This window comes from Gopherus flavomarginatus, chromosome 4, assembly GCF_025201925.1.
Source record: "Gopherus flavomarginatus isolate rGopFla2 chromosome 4, rGopFla2.mat.asm, whole genome shotgun sequence".
NCBI lineage: Eukaryota > Metazoa > Chordata > Testudines > Testudinidae > Gopherus > Gopherus flavomarginatus.
In genome coordinates, this window is record NC_066620.1 from 47,737,211 (window position 1) to 47,753,780 (window position 16,570).

At 40.2% G+C, this 16,570-nt stretch overlaps 1 protein-coding gene across 1 annotated transcript in view; it reads right to left on the minus strand.

Annotated features, from left to right (window-relative positions):
• KCNK2 (potassium two pore domain channel subfamily K member 2) overlaps positions 1-12,083 on the minus strand; it is a 174,381-nt gene extending 162,298 nt beyond the window's left edge. Inside the window, exon 1 of the mRNA XM_050950246.1 lies at positions 11,937-12,083. Within this exon, the coding sequence (XP_050806203.1) occupies positions 11,937-11,970 (34 nt within the window). The 5' untranslated portion in view covers positions 11,971-12,083. The remainder of the gene's footprint in view (positions 1-11,936) is intronic.
• Positions 12,084-16,570: the final 4,487 nt, after the last annotated feature.

A 16,570-nucleotide genomic window follows, 5' to 3' on the forward strand; every position in this document is an offset into this window, starting at 1 on the left:
CATGATCTTGTTTCCCTGACCATCTTGGGTAATACCCATTAATGTATCTATCCTCCAGCTAATGTATCTAATTCTTTTTTTAACATACTCCTCCTTTTTGGTACAATCAGCACCGGAGTACTCGGAGAAGAGAGGCTGATTTTTAAGTCTGCATTTGCAATGCAGGACTTACTGGTATTCACGTAAGGGTTTTTCTGTCATGGTAGACACACCACCTCCCTCCACAACAGAAGGTAGGATGATGGAAGCATCCTTCCATTGACCTAGCTGTCAGTGGTTAGGTTGGCATCACTATGGTGCTAAGGGACGTGGATTTTTCACACCCTGAGCACCGTAGAGATGACTACCTAAATTTTAAGTATATGGAAGGCACAAGTGTACAGTTACTTTAGGATGAGCAGGGAGATGTGCTTCAATTCTTTAACATATATGATACTGGGAAATTATACTATAGCATTTTAACATCAGAAGATACAGAAGTTACAATGAAACAGAACCACCTATTTTATTTACTCAGTGCTTCCCATTCCATTTCAAGGCAGGTAAATACTGATAAAAGAAAACTGAATGCCCACTCTTTCTAAAACATTTTAATTAATATAAAAGTTTAGAAAGAAGTGCTGATATGTTGTTTCTCTTTTGCTTTTGCTTCTGATAATTTAGCCATGAAAACACGTATTGTTGGAACCCAGGCTCCAACAGGCCAAACCTATCACTCAGTTCTTATTCAGGCAAATTCACACTGGACTTCATTAGAAGCCAGAAAACTGTCAGGCATTCATGGTCTGACCCAGTGCCCACTGAATTCAACAGGAGTTTATCCGGTGACTTCAGTAGTCTTTGGATCAGGCCCTAAATGCTTTCAGTACCTAGATAGCTAATAATCTTCAAGGGGAGTTTGCTGAAGGAGGGACCTTAGAATTTGGCATGAAAGCACAAGCGACAATACTAACAAGATACAACTGGGAGTAGGGAGACCTCCACTATATATGAGAACTAAGCATCTCCTTTTGTGCAGTGTATATAGGTCTTGGATGGAAGTGAAAGCACAGCAGAAAGCAGCACCCACCAACCCCAAACATTTAAAATAATCAAACCTATCCATGCATAAATACGATATGCAAGATGTAGTACCCAATAGTGGCCATACAAGGCATAAATAGTTTTAAAATTTGAGGCCTGGTCCTCCAACCCTTCCTCGTGTCACAGGAACTACTCATATGAGTAAGGACTGCTGGATCTAGGTATCCTAGATACTTATATAGTCCCCCGTTACCATAATCTCTCTGCACCTCACAATCTTAGATGTATTTATTGTCACAACTTCCCTGTGAGGTATCTCTGTTTTACAGATGGGGAATTAAGGCCAGCAGGCAGATTAAGCGCTTGTCCAAAGTCACACAGGAAGTTTGTAGCAGAGATCACTCTCCCACTAGACCACCCTCCTTCCAGTGGATGGGGCCTCTGATTTTAGAATGCCCCAAACTATCTTTGAATACTTGCATGCATCTCCCCTCAAAGAGAATGGAAGTCACACTTGGACTTCTGAGAAGGGAATTTGGCCTTCCTTTCTCAGAGGGACTTTGACATTATTTGCACTATTTATTTTAGGCAACATTAGCAAAAAATTTTAAAGGATGGCTACTGGGGCAAGACCCTCATCTCTGTTCCCATAGCTTTCTGCAGGGAAGAAGGCTGGAGTGGTGTAAATTGATCTTAAAAAAACCACATCAGGCCAGAAGTTCCCCATCACATAAGTATGGCCTACATTCCTTGTTGCTAGATATATACATTTACATTGGGCTTTATGAAAATGCGTATTGTTTATATACACCCAGTTTACCAGATTACTCTTAATCGGTGAACTGTGTTCTCTTCATTACTTACCACTCCTCCAATTTTTGTGTCATCTGCAAAACTTTATCAGTGATGATTTTATGTCTTTTCCCAGGTCATTGATAAATATGTTAAATAGTATATGGCCAAGAACTGATCCCTGCAGGACCCCACTGAAAACACACATACCCCTCGACCATGATTGTTCATTTACAATTATATTTTGAGACCTATCAATTAGCCAATTTTAAATCCGTTTAACATGTGCCATATTAATTTTATATCATTCTAATTTTTAAATAAAAATGTCACATGGTACCATGTCCTTACAAAGTCTATGTATATTTACATCAATGCTATTATCTTAATAGCCAAACTTGTAATTGCATCAAAAAAAGCTATAGTTAGTTTGACAGGATCTATTTTCCATAAACCCATTCTGATTTGAATTAAATTACCCTCCTTTAATTCTTTATTAATCTTCCCACCAGGTTTCAGTAATACCAACTAGATCAAATTTATGATAATAAATTAGCTTCCAATTCCTCTTGTTTGTTACAGAGGGTGCTAGTATTGTATAGACAACTACAGAATTTATTCTCTTCATGCTCTTTGATTAATTTTGTTCTCAACATGCCAATTTTGTGCTAACTGAGCACTCATATCTTCCCTCTTTTTACCTTTCCCTTTTTGTTATTAGTTTAATGCTCTCCTGACTATCCCCAGCCTGGCCCCAAGGAGATTGGTCTCTCTTCTACTAAGATGGAAGTAATCCAAAACTATACAGCTCTTTCTCCCCATAGAAGGTGGACTAATGTTCTACTAAGCCAAACCGTCCATCCAGCGCCGCTTATCTAGATAGCGGTTCTCCTGCCGAATCTTCTGCCTTCCTTCATCCATGGAACAAAAGGATCTCAGAGATGATCTCTTGGACATGCTTCAGCAAACTCAGAAGGGTGCTGAAGAAGAAATCTATTATTTGTGAGATAGCACCGACACTGCATCGCACGGTGATACGAACCATCATCAATGGATCCTTACCAGTCAACTTCAGAAGCCTACCGAATCTTAGAGTGACATCTTGTATCTTGGCTCTGGGAAGACAGCACACTGTACTGTTGTCCACCTGTCCTTTGCAGAATGTTCTTTCAATTCTTCTGGGTATTGAATCCCCAACAAGAATAGTCTGTCTTCACTGGACAGTTGGAGAACTCTTTCGGTCCACAGGTATGACCTTTGTATCTATTCATTTCCTTGGACCAGCTGGATCTTGAGAGACATCTTCCACACTGAGGACCTGGGATCCTCCTGGAAATGTCTACGAGTACAGAATTCCTCTTCTCTCTGCTGGCCACAGCCTGCCCACCCTTTTCTGTCTCCAGCTGCATAGAATGCCCCCATATTCTTTCCTCTGGTGGTTATGAACTGCCAGGCCTTCTCTGACATTTTCCTCTGTCCAACTCCATAGTGGTCAGCTCCTTTCTTCCTGATTTTCCTCTGCAGGCAAGATAGGCTGAGGAATGCCTAGTTTCAAAACCCCACTGAGTCTTAGGCATGATCTGGGGTTCCAAACAGCTCATTAGCTGTGGAGCAGCATCAGGACTTAAGTTTCTGAAAGTAGGCATAGGCAAAGCCACTTAAGTACCTACAGAGTTTAGCAGTAGTTGAGTAGTGGTTGTGAGATTTCATTAGCACTGAAATGTTGGGCTTAGGCACCTAAGTACCTTTGTGAATTCAGCCCTCAGTGTTTCCAGCTCCTAATGAGGTAAAGAGAAAGGGGAGGAGAAACAGCACTCCCACTGGAATGCTGCCCAGGACACAATAGTATGCATACCTATGTGCATTATTTTGTTATGTCACCTTCATCTTATTTTCACATGAAACAGGAGAATAAAATTCTGATATCCCATCCCCACCCCACTCTCTCATCAAAGAAATCTTACATTATTTTGGGGTAACTCAGAAATCATTAAACAGCAGCACTTTTGTTTATTTACGTCTTTTTTAGTGCACCAGGTAGTGTGTCAAAACACTAAGCAACTAATAAAAGGGCAAGATTACTTTTACCAAGTGTTCTTCCTTCTGCACGAGCCAAATAATCAAGAAGGAAGAGATAAATCATGCAGTGGAGGGATGCCAAAAAGGAAATTTGTATTCCTATTACTCTGAGGTTTACCACACCATATTTAAATGTTTAAACAACAAGAAAGGTCACACATAGTTTGCTGTCAGCGTGGTCCAGCTTCCATCTCTTTAAAGAGGCAGACTTTATCAAAAAATGGGCCTTTGGATGTAAAAATTCCTTTTCCCCCAACCCAGGTTAGTTATGACGGGAAGGAGAAGCAGTGGTGCTGGAACTAGGGGTGCTGCCACACTCCCTGACTTGAAGTAGTAATAACACCAAATACATGGTTTCCATCATCAGCACCCCCACTATAAATAATGTTCCAGCACCCTGAGGAGAAGTGGTTAAGCGGCTATTCGTTACATGAATAAAGAAATTAAACCAACATCTGGGTGCTTGCTGACGTTGTTTAAGTGGATATGCTTTACAAATTATTTGCTCAACCTTAACACATACATTTTTGTTTGGGAGTTCTCTGCAAACAGCATTGCCAAATTATCAAAATTTGCTATTCAAAATTGTTAATGAATTTCTTCTATATGTGTTGGTCTGGAGGTCATTTGCAATTTGCAAATATATGCAATTATGTTGGTTTCCTTAGTTGCATAAGTCACATAACTTTGCTTCCGTTCCTCAGTTAGGAAAAGAAACTGCAGAAATTGAATACACAGTTAGCACTGTGGTGATTGACTATGCAAATCCTTCAGTCGGGAAAGAAGCAATACCATGTGACTTTCATAACTAACCAAAACTGTCCAAATTGTTAATTTTACATATATAGAAAAACATTTACCATCGGTAAGTATTTAGGAATTCAAGCTATGAGTTCCTTTTTGTACATAAGTATTCATGCTAGGAAAAGTTGAATGCTCAAATGTACATAGAAAATGACCGTAAATAGGAGGTAAATATAGTCAAATTAACTTTTTAAATTCAAATACTTAAAATATTGACACACGTACACACCCTTCTGACTGCTAAAGTGAAACAGGCAATTTGAACTCTAACAAGACAAATTGGGTGAAGGAATCTCTTTTATTGGACCAACTTCTATAGGTGGAAGGGATAAGCTTTTGAGCTCCATGGAGCTCTTCCTCAGGTCTGCAGAAGGAGGCCAGCATGTCCAAGATAAATATAAGGTGAGACAGATTGTTAAGCATAAATAAGTTCACACATGCTGAAGGAAACCACTTAAAATGAAATGGGCAATTACAGTTTATCACACAGTAGAGTGTTTTACAAAGCACTGTAACATGCCAGAAAACCATTGTCTCTATTAAGTTCATGGTTTTGTGTCCAGCAGAGTTATGAATTTAAGTTCCCAGGCTCATCTTTTGAAAGGGTTGTGCAGGTTTCTTTTGACAGCTAAGATTAAGGGATCAGAGATGGACTGACTGCTTTATGAAAAGTTTTGTCCCAGGGTTATACTGTTTTTGTCTTTTTTAATTTTACTGTGAGAGTTCATTTGAGAGTACAGTGACTTTCTGGTTTCCCCACACAGTTGTTGTTGGGGCATTTGATGCACTGGATGAGGTACAATACACATTGTGATGGGCACGTGTAGGACCCATGCATCTTTAAAGGCATGTTGTGTAGCAAATCAATCATAGTAGCAGTGGAGATATGTCTGAAGGATTTGCATCGGTTATCCTATCAAGATCTAGTGCTGCTTTGAGTTGGTGTGTCCTGGTCTGTGAGGAGTTTGCTTCTGATCATGAGCATGGCAGGGTTTGGGGGGTGGGGGGCAGAGCTTGAAGGCCAGAAGAGGGCTAAGTGAAATATTTCTCACAAGATGTGGTCCCTATCAAGTATGGGTTGTAAGTGTTTGGTGATACTCCATACAGGTTCCACTTTGGGGTGGTAGGTGACAACTAGGGGTGTGCAGCAAGTGATGTTTTCCCCTCTGTATTGAAGAAAATTCTTCTTGGGTATTTGAGTGGCCTTTTCCATGATGCCACTTCTCTGGTTTGGTGCCCTTGTTTAGTGAAGGCAGTTTTAAGGCTGTATCCTTGACTTTCTCTTCGGAGCAAATTCTGTGGTATCCGGCTGTTGATAACAGATTTCTTGGTGTGTCTGGGGTATTGCTGATCTATGGAGGTAAGTGATCAGTGGGTTTCTTAGGTAGAGCCATTTTTGGACTCTGTTGTTGAAGCTGATGGTGGTGTGGGAATATTCTAGAGAAAGTTTGATAAATGGAGAGTGATTGAAATTGTGGTGGAAATCTATGAGGCAGTTTAATTCATCTGTCCAGAAGATGGAAATATCATTGAGGTAAATTGTTGGATCCGTGGTGCATTTTCCCAGAAATTCTTCCTTGTAGTGGTCCACAAAGAGGCTGGCATATTGGGGTGCCAGCCAAGTACCCTTGGCTACTCCCAGGGTGCAGGCAAAGTGTTTGTTGTTGAATGTAAAGCTGGTGTGGGCGACAATGAAATGGATGAGTTTGGCGAAGTATTTGAGGTGGATTTCCAAGAATTATTCATTATCTTGTAGGTATTTAAGCCAGGCTACAATGTTGTCATGGTTAGAGATGTTGGTGTATATGGAGTTGATGTCCATGGTGGCAAGGATGGTGTTCTGGGGGGCTAGTTAATGATGAAAAGTTTCTGGAGGAAGTTGTTATTATCTTGGAGAAAACTGTCCCTTTGCATGGTGACTGTCTTTGAGGATGGTTTCTATGAGTCCTGATATTCCTTCAGTAACAGTGCCATAGCCGAACATGATGTGTCTGCCTGTATTCCCTTGTTTGTTTATCTTGGGAAGTGTGCAATTTGAAATCTAGCAATTTAAAAAGTTTTTATGTACCATCCCTGCCTCAGAATCCCCTGGCCAATTTGGGAGAGGGAACTTTTAAGTGTTTTTTTGTGAAGACCCACACAAACTGGGAAACTTGGACACCGACCAACTAACTAAATATGGTGAGAAGATGGTGAGAGTGGCGGAAGGATGGTCTAGTGGAATGGGAACTGAACTGTGAATTCAGGAGGCCTGCATCCAATCTCCAGTTCAGCCACAGAGTTCCTTTGTCTCCTTGGACAAGTTACTTAGCCCTATGCCTCAGTTCCCTATCCTGAAAAATAGGGATAATGCTTACCTACCCTATAGAGGTATAGTGGGGATAATATTAACTAATTATTGTTAGGCATTCAGATAATGGACAGATGGGGGCCATATAAGCATATAGACCTGGATCCACAAAAGGAACTCACATGTGATTTTTTTTCCCATAGACGTCTACAACATTGCAATTCACAAAGCCCAATGTAGGCACCTAGGCTCCTATATAATTAATAAGGAGGGATGTGATTAACAAAGCCAGCACACTAAGCAGGGAGTTATCTATGCTAGCCAATGGGAGTTGCCATCAAGAAGAACAATGTCTCTCATGCGAATAGGCAAGTCCCAGGTGCAGGGAGGCTTCTATCAAAGTGGAGGAAGATAGGCAGAGAAGCACCTAACTTGCATTTGGGTTCCAATCCAGTAAGCATGCTCAGAGGCTGTCTAACTGCACACAGAACAGTCTGGGGAGATGGGGGAAAAAGGCAGTCCTCCCTTCTAACCTTTAACTCAGTGGTTAGAGCACTCACCCAGGATGTGAGCTAATACCAGTTCAAGTCTTGCCTTGGCCTGATTAGAAGAAATTTGAACGGGGTCTCCCACCTCTCAAGTGAGGCTCCTAACCTCTGGACTATGGGATATTTTAACATGGGGCTCCCTCATTCTCTCCTATTGAAGTTGTTCCACTTTAATTATATAATTAAATATTAATTGGGCCAGAGAAAGAAAGACTGATACCATAGCCCAGCAGTTAGGGCACTCCCCTGGGAGATAGGAGACCACTGTTTACATCTCTTCTCCTTACCAGCCAGAGGGAGAACACAAACTGATGGTCTACAACATCCTGGTTGAATGTGCTAACTACTGGGCCAAAGGTGCCAAGGGAGGTCATCTTCCTCTCTGGCCCCACCCCTGACTGTTTTGTGTATGCAAGGAGGCCATCTCTCAGCATGTTTACCGGACCAGGCACCACATGCAAGACAAGCAGATGAACACCTATCTTCCTCTGGTTCACTGACGCCTCTGAAACTTAGGGGAAGAGATATGCAACTGGACACCTAGAGCGAGGCAGCAGCATGCATGCCCAGAGGAAAGAACTTAGGCACCTAGGAAACTTTTACTGCAAAACCTTCAGTGCCAAGTGAGTTTAAGTGCCTATAGAGTTAGGTGGTAGGTGAGTAGCAGTTTTGTGGATTACAGGGACACCTAAAAGACACCTTTAGATACCTAAATAGCTTTGTGGTTCTATTATTGGGCATATAGATGTGTGGAAAGTGCTACCTGGCTGTCACAATAGCAATAACAGAAGGCAATGGTTTTCATACTATCGATCACTTCTTAAGACTAAGGTCTTTGTAGATCATATTCCCTTCCAATCTTCTACTCCTTCCCTCCAGTAGTCATGGTAACTGATTACATTAAGACAGTATTAAACAGGACAAGATAAAAATAAATTCACGTTAATGTGATGCTGCTTAGCTCTCTCACCCTCATTTTCTATATGCATTGTTTATTTCTTCTCCCTAGGCATAGGACTTCACACTTGGTAAGACCAAATTTCTACTTATTGCATGGTGCTCACACTGCTCCAGTCTCACCAGGTCTCTTTGTAGTTTATGTCTGTCCTGTGTGTTTGCTACCTTCCCAAATTTCACATCAGTCACAATCTTCACCACAGTTGAGTTTGCACCAAAAGAAATACTGGGCCATGAGACACGAAACAATCACATAGGCTGCACCCAAGTGTAAACAGCTTCTGAAACAACATCTTGAGCTGACCTACAACTGCAGGAAACATCATTGCTTGAGGGAACATAAGGTAGAAGAGTTTAGTACAACCTGTCTGGTGAGACCACTGACCTAAGGCACTGTTCGAGCAACTGCCAGTCCTGCAGATGTTTTAAGCAACTGGAACTTGAAAGAGCTGCTGTAGAACACCCTCCAATACTTTATCTTTCTGTTTCAAACATGACACTGTTTTAAAGCACCTAGACTTTCCAATTGGCTTCCTATTTTTTTTATTCCCCCTTATACACTTCCATCTCAGCCTCTCAGGTATGTTTGGAAAATGAAGTCCTGGTAGTGCTATTTGGGGTAACAGGATGTTTACTAGATTGTAATATTTCCTCTGTTAACCTTGCCTCTCTAATTTTATATTATGGCTTTACTGGCAATGTCTATTCTGTGAGTACACAAATAGCAACATGGCTATGCAGTCAGAGTAAAGCCCTATTACAAATACTGCCTGCTCTGAATGGCCTTTAAGCATGATGTTATTATTCACAAGACTGGGTTTTGCTCCACTGTCCATGGCCAAAATTTCCCCTAGCCCTTCTGTTGTACTGTGCATCAGTTAGCTTCTGGCAGGTCCCCCAGAGTTGGATGCATTTCACTAGTGTAGTATGACTACAATTTGAGAAGGATGAAAGTTTAATATAAACTAAAGATAGGTTTATTAATACGATGTAAATATAGCACTCGAATGCTACAGGGTTTCTGGGGAAATCAGCTCACACTCCCTCTACTGCATTCACTTGCTTTGTCAGCTTTATTGACAATAAGCAGCATGATGGCCTTCACTAAGGGCAGGGGGAGGGAAAGAAAGCACATCCACCACAAAGAACTGATCACCTCTGGAATGAGATCACTATCTCATTCTGAATTTACATGGCTCAACTGCTGTTTGCTTCAGGATGAGTATAAATCCCACTAAATCTATCTAATAATGGACACACGTTGCCAGTAATATCACTATTGAGCATTCAGATTTTCAGAGGTTAAAACTAATGCATCAATCTTAAGTCTTTCAGTTGCATTTGAAGTATTGCAGCTTGCAAGGTACAATTCACCACAGGCATCCATGAGCAACAGAACTGAATGCACAGAAGATAAAATTCATCCCCTCCCTTCTCCCAAAATATTAACACAGGTTTTATTCAAGGAACTAATCTGGGTTTTGAGGGTAGGAGGGGCTTCAGCAAAGCACATGCTGAACTTCTCTCCAAGGAGGTTGCAAGGCATTCTTCCCTTCTGAAGGTAACCCGGTCACTGGATCTTTTTAAATGCTGTCCCAGCAGTTCCCTTACTGCAGGCCAACTCTAACACTGCTTTCTGCACCAGCCTACTGGGATCTGATGCAGAACCCAGGTTCAAGCCATGCCCTATAACACTAATGTCAAGACAGCCTGGGTGCCAACCTCGTTTGACCACATTCCACAAAAGGATGAATTATTCTCAGTCTGAAGAATTGAGAATTAACTGTTAGCTTCTGAATTTGCTTCCTGTAATTGGTTAATGCCACAGTCCTAATATAATTTTACAGACAGAAGGAGCCAAATCCATGTGTGATATTCCCTTTGACACAGGGAATGAGCCTGTAGGTAGTTCTTTCCTTTATTTTTATGTGTGAGGTTCTCTTTTAACGAAATTAGCTGAGATTTCAGACTGACCACAACTCCTGCTGTGAAGTTATGTTCATTACATAAATACATAGTCAAACCTTTTATTAAATGCAGATTGTGTACTAACACTATGGCTGTGCTCCATTATGAGGTTGGAAGTTATTAACATAATAACTAGTGTTATCCTGTCAAATGATGGCTGCATGCACATGTAATTAGTCAGTGTAGTAAATATTCTGAGAACCAGATTCAGGCACCCCTATTGATGTTGAATAGCGCCTTCCTCTGAAAGCAGGCTTTGTGCTCTGCTCGAATTCTAGCATAGGTAATTGCATTCTGCCTACCTACGTGCTCCCTGCGGTTTCACAAAAGTATTCTTCATATTTTGTGCTGGACTGATGCGTAATGTTGTTGTGGGCTGTTAAACAGCTGCCATACTTCATGCACATTTGGGTGAAATTATGAGCTGGGGATCACTGGAGACATTATTCAAGATACATTTAATATTTACTTAATATTTAATTAATACTGAAAATTAAAATATTTGTCATTTTATTTTTCTCTCAAAGTTTCAAGACTATGTTATAAGATAGTGACTTGCAAATTATTAACCAAGTTTTCTGTTCAAAGGAGACAATACCCATTATTCTCTAATATCACATTGACTTCCCATGGGGTGGGGAAGTAAGAAGTAAAATACAGAGAAATTACTCAGAGTTATATTTAATTCCAACTTTTACAGCCAAGTTTCATATCTTAAAAATAGGTTTATGTAAAGGAATAATTAACAAAAGCTTAAGTTAAATCCAATGAATGATAGCCCTTATTTTTATTATAGTGCCAAGTATTTGAGAAGATTTTAGCATAACCCAGCATGCAAAAGAAAGATGAATCCTACTTCTATTTCAGAAATACCAAATTATGAACAATAATCCAAAAAAAATTGTGAATTAAAACATTGACATTAAAAAATTAGCTTCCATAGATTGTGCTTAGTTTTAAGTTCAATACATATTTGACGTAAGTAGGACCATTAAGTACTAACAAAAAGCAAGCACTTAAGAGTTTTGCTGGGTCAGAGTGTTCAGCATATTTCAGGATTGAGCCCTAAATAGATATTGAAGTGTATCTGTACTTGAAGATATGTCACTGGTGTATACTAGATCAGATCAAAGCAGAATTAAACTTCATAAATGATAACTGAAAACAAATTATGGAGAAATTAGTGGATTTGCTTAAGTTTTCTCATCTAAATACAGGGAAAGTTAGAGACGCATACACATAATTTGTCCACTAAATAATGGAGCTATGTATAAAACTTAATTTAAGATTTTAGTTTCAAATAAACCTGATAAAAATATCTGTTTATTTGGATTTGGCAGGTAAATTGAAAGCCATTGAACTGTAACTTCAAGATAGAAATTAGTTCACCTGAGCCACCACGTCAAGCTCCAGGATCTGATCAGACATTCAGAATTATGCAATATGGGCTATTTGTCTATAGTAATAATACTTACAGTAGAAGTTATGTCTTCTTTGTGGATTCCTCATTTGGTGATGTAATTTTCAGAAGTCACCATCTTTTTGTTCTTAGATACAACAGTTCCTCCATGGCTCCTTTTAAGCACTGTTTGGAACAAGCTGTTTCCTCACAGTATATTTTCTTAAGTGCATGTAAATTCTGTGCTTGGATTTCCTGTCCAAAACACTAAAGTGTATACAAAAGTCAGTCAGTCAACAGTAATAAAAAGTACATAGCATGTATATGGCATTTTATATCTTCAAAGCACTTTACGAATGGTAGCTGATTTCATCATTTACTTTTTGTTCACTTTCCTCCTGAGCAAAATCACTGAGAGTCCCTTAGTAGACTGAACACTCAAACCATAAATGATCCAGATGATTTTAAAAGGCCAGAAATTCTTTACTGTGAATGAAGAGTTCAAAATCATTAGTCCTATTTATTCTGTCTCTCCAGAATATGTACCATTCATGAACAAAACATGTACATGCAGCAAGTCATATAACCGCTATCATAATAATATCCCAAGTATATTTTAGAGGCCCACCACGCTTTGAAGTACATAATGTTTCTATTCTTCAAAATGACAAAAGTTATTTTTAAGCTCATCAGCTTGCTAAGCGCAGGCTTTTCATGCTTGTAGTAACATTCCTGGAATCTATTAATGTGAACTGATTGAGAAATTTACCAGTCCTCACAGGACTTGATTTTATTGTTCCTTAATACATTTTAATCAATGGGAAAAAATAAGTTACTAAAATTTTATTGCAACTTCAAACATGTTGTAAATACACAAAAAATACTTAAAGGATAAAATCTCTCTTAGGTTGCACACAGCTTTTTGCAATGCTCAGAAGTCATAGATTTGAGGCATAATATGTTTATGTAAATTCCAGGGAAAGAGAGAATATATGCCATAGAGTTATACATGTTCAGCTGTTGGGAAATCAAAGTTGCTCTGGTACACTGAATCTACAGAAACTGGTCTGTGTCATAATATCAGCCTAAAACCTGTAGAAACGTAATTGCCATAGTAAAGTGATAACAAAATACAGCTGAGCAGTACTATTTTAGGTAATGTGGTGATCTAGTAGTAATACAATCTGTTTTGGAATTTCTAGGCATATCATATTAGATTTTTGAACATCTGGTTTTAATAGGTTAATATCTGTGATAATATTCATTACACACTATTTTCCAATACAATTTCACAATGCAGACATTCATCTACAATAAAGGCAACTTTGCAATCAAAGAAAATTTGTTTTGATGTATTCATTATTTTGTGACTTTCAACTGTGACCATACATTTCCTTGTGCCTAGTCTGCAATCCTAGTGTATGTTTGCATACTCTGAATTTGGCAAAAATCATCTGGAAGCTTTGCCCACCATTTAAATCTACTACTGGGCCCAATCCTGTTCTCACTGAATTCTAAGGGAGTTATGCCATAGATTTCAAAAGGACATAGTTTGGGCCCAGGTCTTCTGAACAGAGTAGGGGTGGGCAAACTATGGCCTGTGGGCTGGATCTGGCCCACAAGCCATTTTAAGCCAGCCCGCGAGCTCTTGTTGGGGAGTGGGGTCTGGGGCTTGCCCCGCTTCGCTGCTCCAGCCAGGATGCAGGGTAGGGGGCCACACCATAGGGCTCCCAGAAGCAAAGGCGTGGCTCCACTCTGGCTTCTAAGTGCTCCAATGGCCCCCTCCAGTGCTCCAATTGGATCTGCAGGCGCGGTACCCGAGGATGGGGCAGCACGCAGAGCCATCTGGCAGCCCCTCTGTGTAGGAGCTGGAGAAGGGACATGCCATTGCTTCCGGGAGCTGCTTGAGGTAAGTGCTGCTTGGAGTCTGCACCCAAGCCTCTCGCTGAACCCCAAACCCCAGCCCTGATCCCCCTCCTTCCTGCCAAGCCCCTCAATCCCAGCCTGGAGCACCCTCCTGCACCCCAAATCTCTCATCCCCAGCCCCACCCCAGAGCCCGCACCCCCAGCTGGAGTCTGCACCCCTTCCTGCACCCTAACCTCCTGCCCCAGCCTGGATCCCCCTCCCACACCCTGAACTCCTCATTTCTGGCCCCACCTCAAAGCCCTCACCCCCTCTCACCCTCACAACCCCAATTTTGTCAGCATTCATGGCCCACCATACAATTTCTATTCTCAGACGTGGCCCTCAGGCCAAAAAGTTTGCCCACCCCTGCTTTAGAGCAAAATATTGTGCCACTGAGCAACAGTATAATATTCTGTCTGTGGACTATCTTTATGCAGTCTTTTGTTGTGGTAATGTGCCCCTTTCTAAGTCAGTCTGATTAGTGTTCAAGCATTTCAACAGTTTCTAGCATTACCACCTCTAGTGATTTTATGAGTCTTGTGATATTTGATGTTTTTTCCTAACACCTCAGCTTTTGGAGTAAGGTAAATGCACAAGGTTGAAAAAGAAAAACATGAATCCCAAAGTCTCAGAACCAAATAAAGAGCTCCTAACAATTTCTTTTACTCATGAATTTTAAACAAAATCATGATTTTGGGGGCCTGACTAATGATTTTTGAACAGCTGGGGTTGGTAACACGGGGTTTTAAATTGTGTGTGTTTGCGTGTGTGTGTGTGACTGTGTAAGTCAGCATTATCGTAAGAATTGCCATGTTATTTGTTAGTAATTCTGTGATATAAGTAGCTCTGTAAGTGAAAAATGTTATTAATTTTCTTCTCCTTTAAACAGAGCAGCTCAAATCTTGTTACAGACACAGCTGCCATTTTATGTTTCAGTTCAGATACAGAATGTTACTTTGCTCCCACTTACTTTGAAATAAAGGTAAACTAGGCTGAAGAGGCATTTTGCTCCTTCTGTGGAGCACACAAATGTTTTAAAGGTTGCCACTGAAGCAGCAACAAGAATCTGTCCCATAGGAAACCATGCATCAGGACTTTTAGGTTATAAATAAGTAAAGACATTATTGGACCTGAAACAGATACTATACTAGTGAGGCATTGCAAATGCTAAGCAAGTGTAGTGCATGTTGCAATTCAGAGGTATAAATAATGAATTGTTTTTCATAGGACATGTTTTTGTGCTCTAATTCTGCATGGGACCCTTGACTTGTTTATTTATAAGTGAAATGATTCATCTGGACTATTCTATTTTCTTTACTGAAACAATCTTAAATACCTTTCACTACTAGATATACATATACAGGGCCTGCTAGTTAGGCACAGAACTGTGTACATTGTATGTCTCATTTCTGTGAGCAAGTGCCACAAGTATGTGTGTGAATCTGGTACCTGTGCGTTTGAGAACCAATTGTGATTAGTAGTGTATGGAACAAATCAGATGGAATAACTGGATTATCACTTGGTATGAATCAGGAGTAACTCCACTGATGTTAGTGGAGTCTCACCGGTGTAAAAATCAGTTTGAGAGGAGAACCAGACTTTGTGATCCTATGACTAATCAATCACATTTTCTTGAAACTTCAGGAAATGCAAATTTCACTCAGAGAACATGTGCTAGGAATCAGAGCAGACCCAACTCTGTTTTATTTGAGACAGAGAGAGTGTAAATCCTGTTTTAAATGTCAAACTATAACCCTAACTCTAGCATTGCCACAGGCTCTGTCATAAGACTTTCTTAAAAATCCCAGACTACCACGAAAACTGGTAAAACAGCTCTCCCCAATTGCAGCAACACTGCTCTTTTCAGCTTGATCCTTTCCTTCCTTTTCCCCCCAACCCTACCTTGTCCTCAGCAGCCCTCTAGTCTCCTCTTTAGAGAGCAGTTGGCCCCAGAAGTCATCAATGTCAAACATGACCATTAGAGCAAAAAGTAACGGGTTCCATATGTTTGTCACGCTTTATGAAACAGTTCTGCTTACATTTGTTTTCTGTTGGTTTCTAATGTTTACTTTATGTTCATCTGTGGTTTTTCCAGTGTCCTTTACAATTTGTGCATGCGTATTTTCTGCAAGTAGGAAACATTTGTTTGGATCTAGTTTATCAACACTGAAACCCTTAAAACGTCAGCGAGATCACCGCAACATTTTTTCCTTTTCCATAAAGAGACAAAGTAAGTTGATTTGCAATTTCTTTATGCTGTTTCCCTTTTTGACTACATCTTAGAATGGGAAAATATAGTGACGCTTTTTGCTCAAAGTGTGACATCCACACTCTGTTGTATTAGGTGTGTCAAGAATACATGAGTCGGTGTTATTGCACTGTTTTAGTATTAATGGCCCTCTTTACTGTCCTCTACCTTTAGACTACTTATGTTTCTCAGCAAACAACCAGAGAAAGAGATAAAACAAAATACTCTTGGAAGGTTGCAACATAACACTATTTTATTTCGTATAATTCAAAAACACATAAGAAACCAAAAAAAACCAGACACATAAAGCAGGCTGTTCCCTAAAATAGAGAGGCACAAGTTACTCCACCTTACTGTAGACTGGCTGTCTGCAAAGTGACTGCTCTCAATCCCAGGCTTTGCTACAGAGCTCCCTAGCCTGCAAGCAAGACTAAGGAACCCCCTGTCCTTTAAAGCTACAGATTGCAATTCCAACACAGTTCAGACTTTCTAGGGCTTTAAAGACATATATATGCTAAATATTTGTTTTTTAAATTATACTAAAGTGCACTTTGTG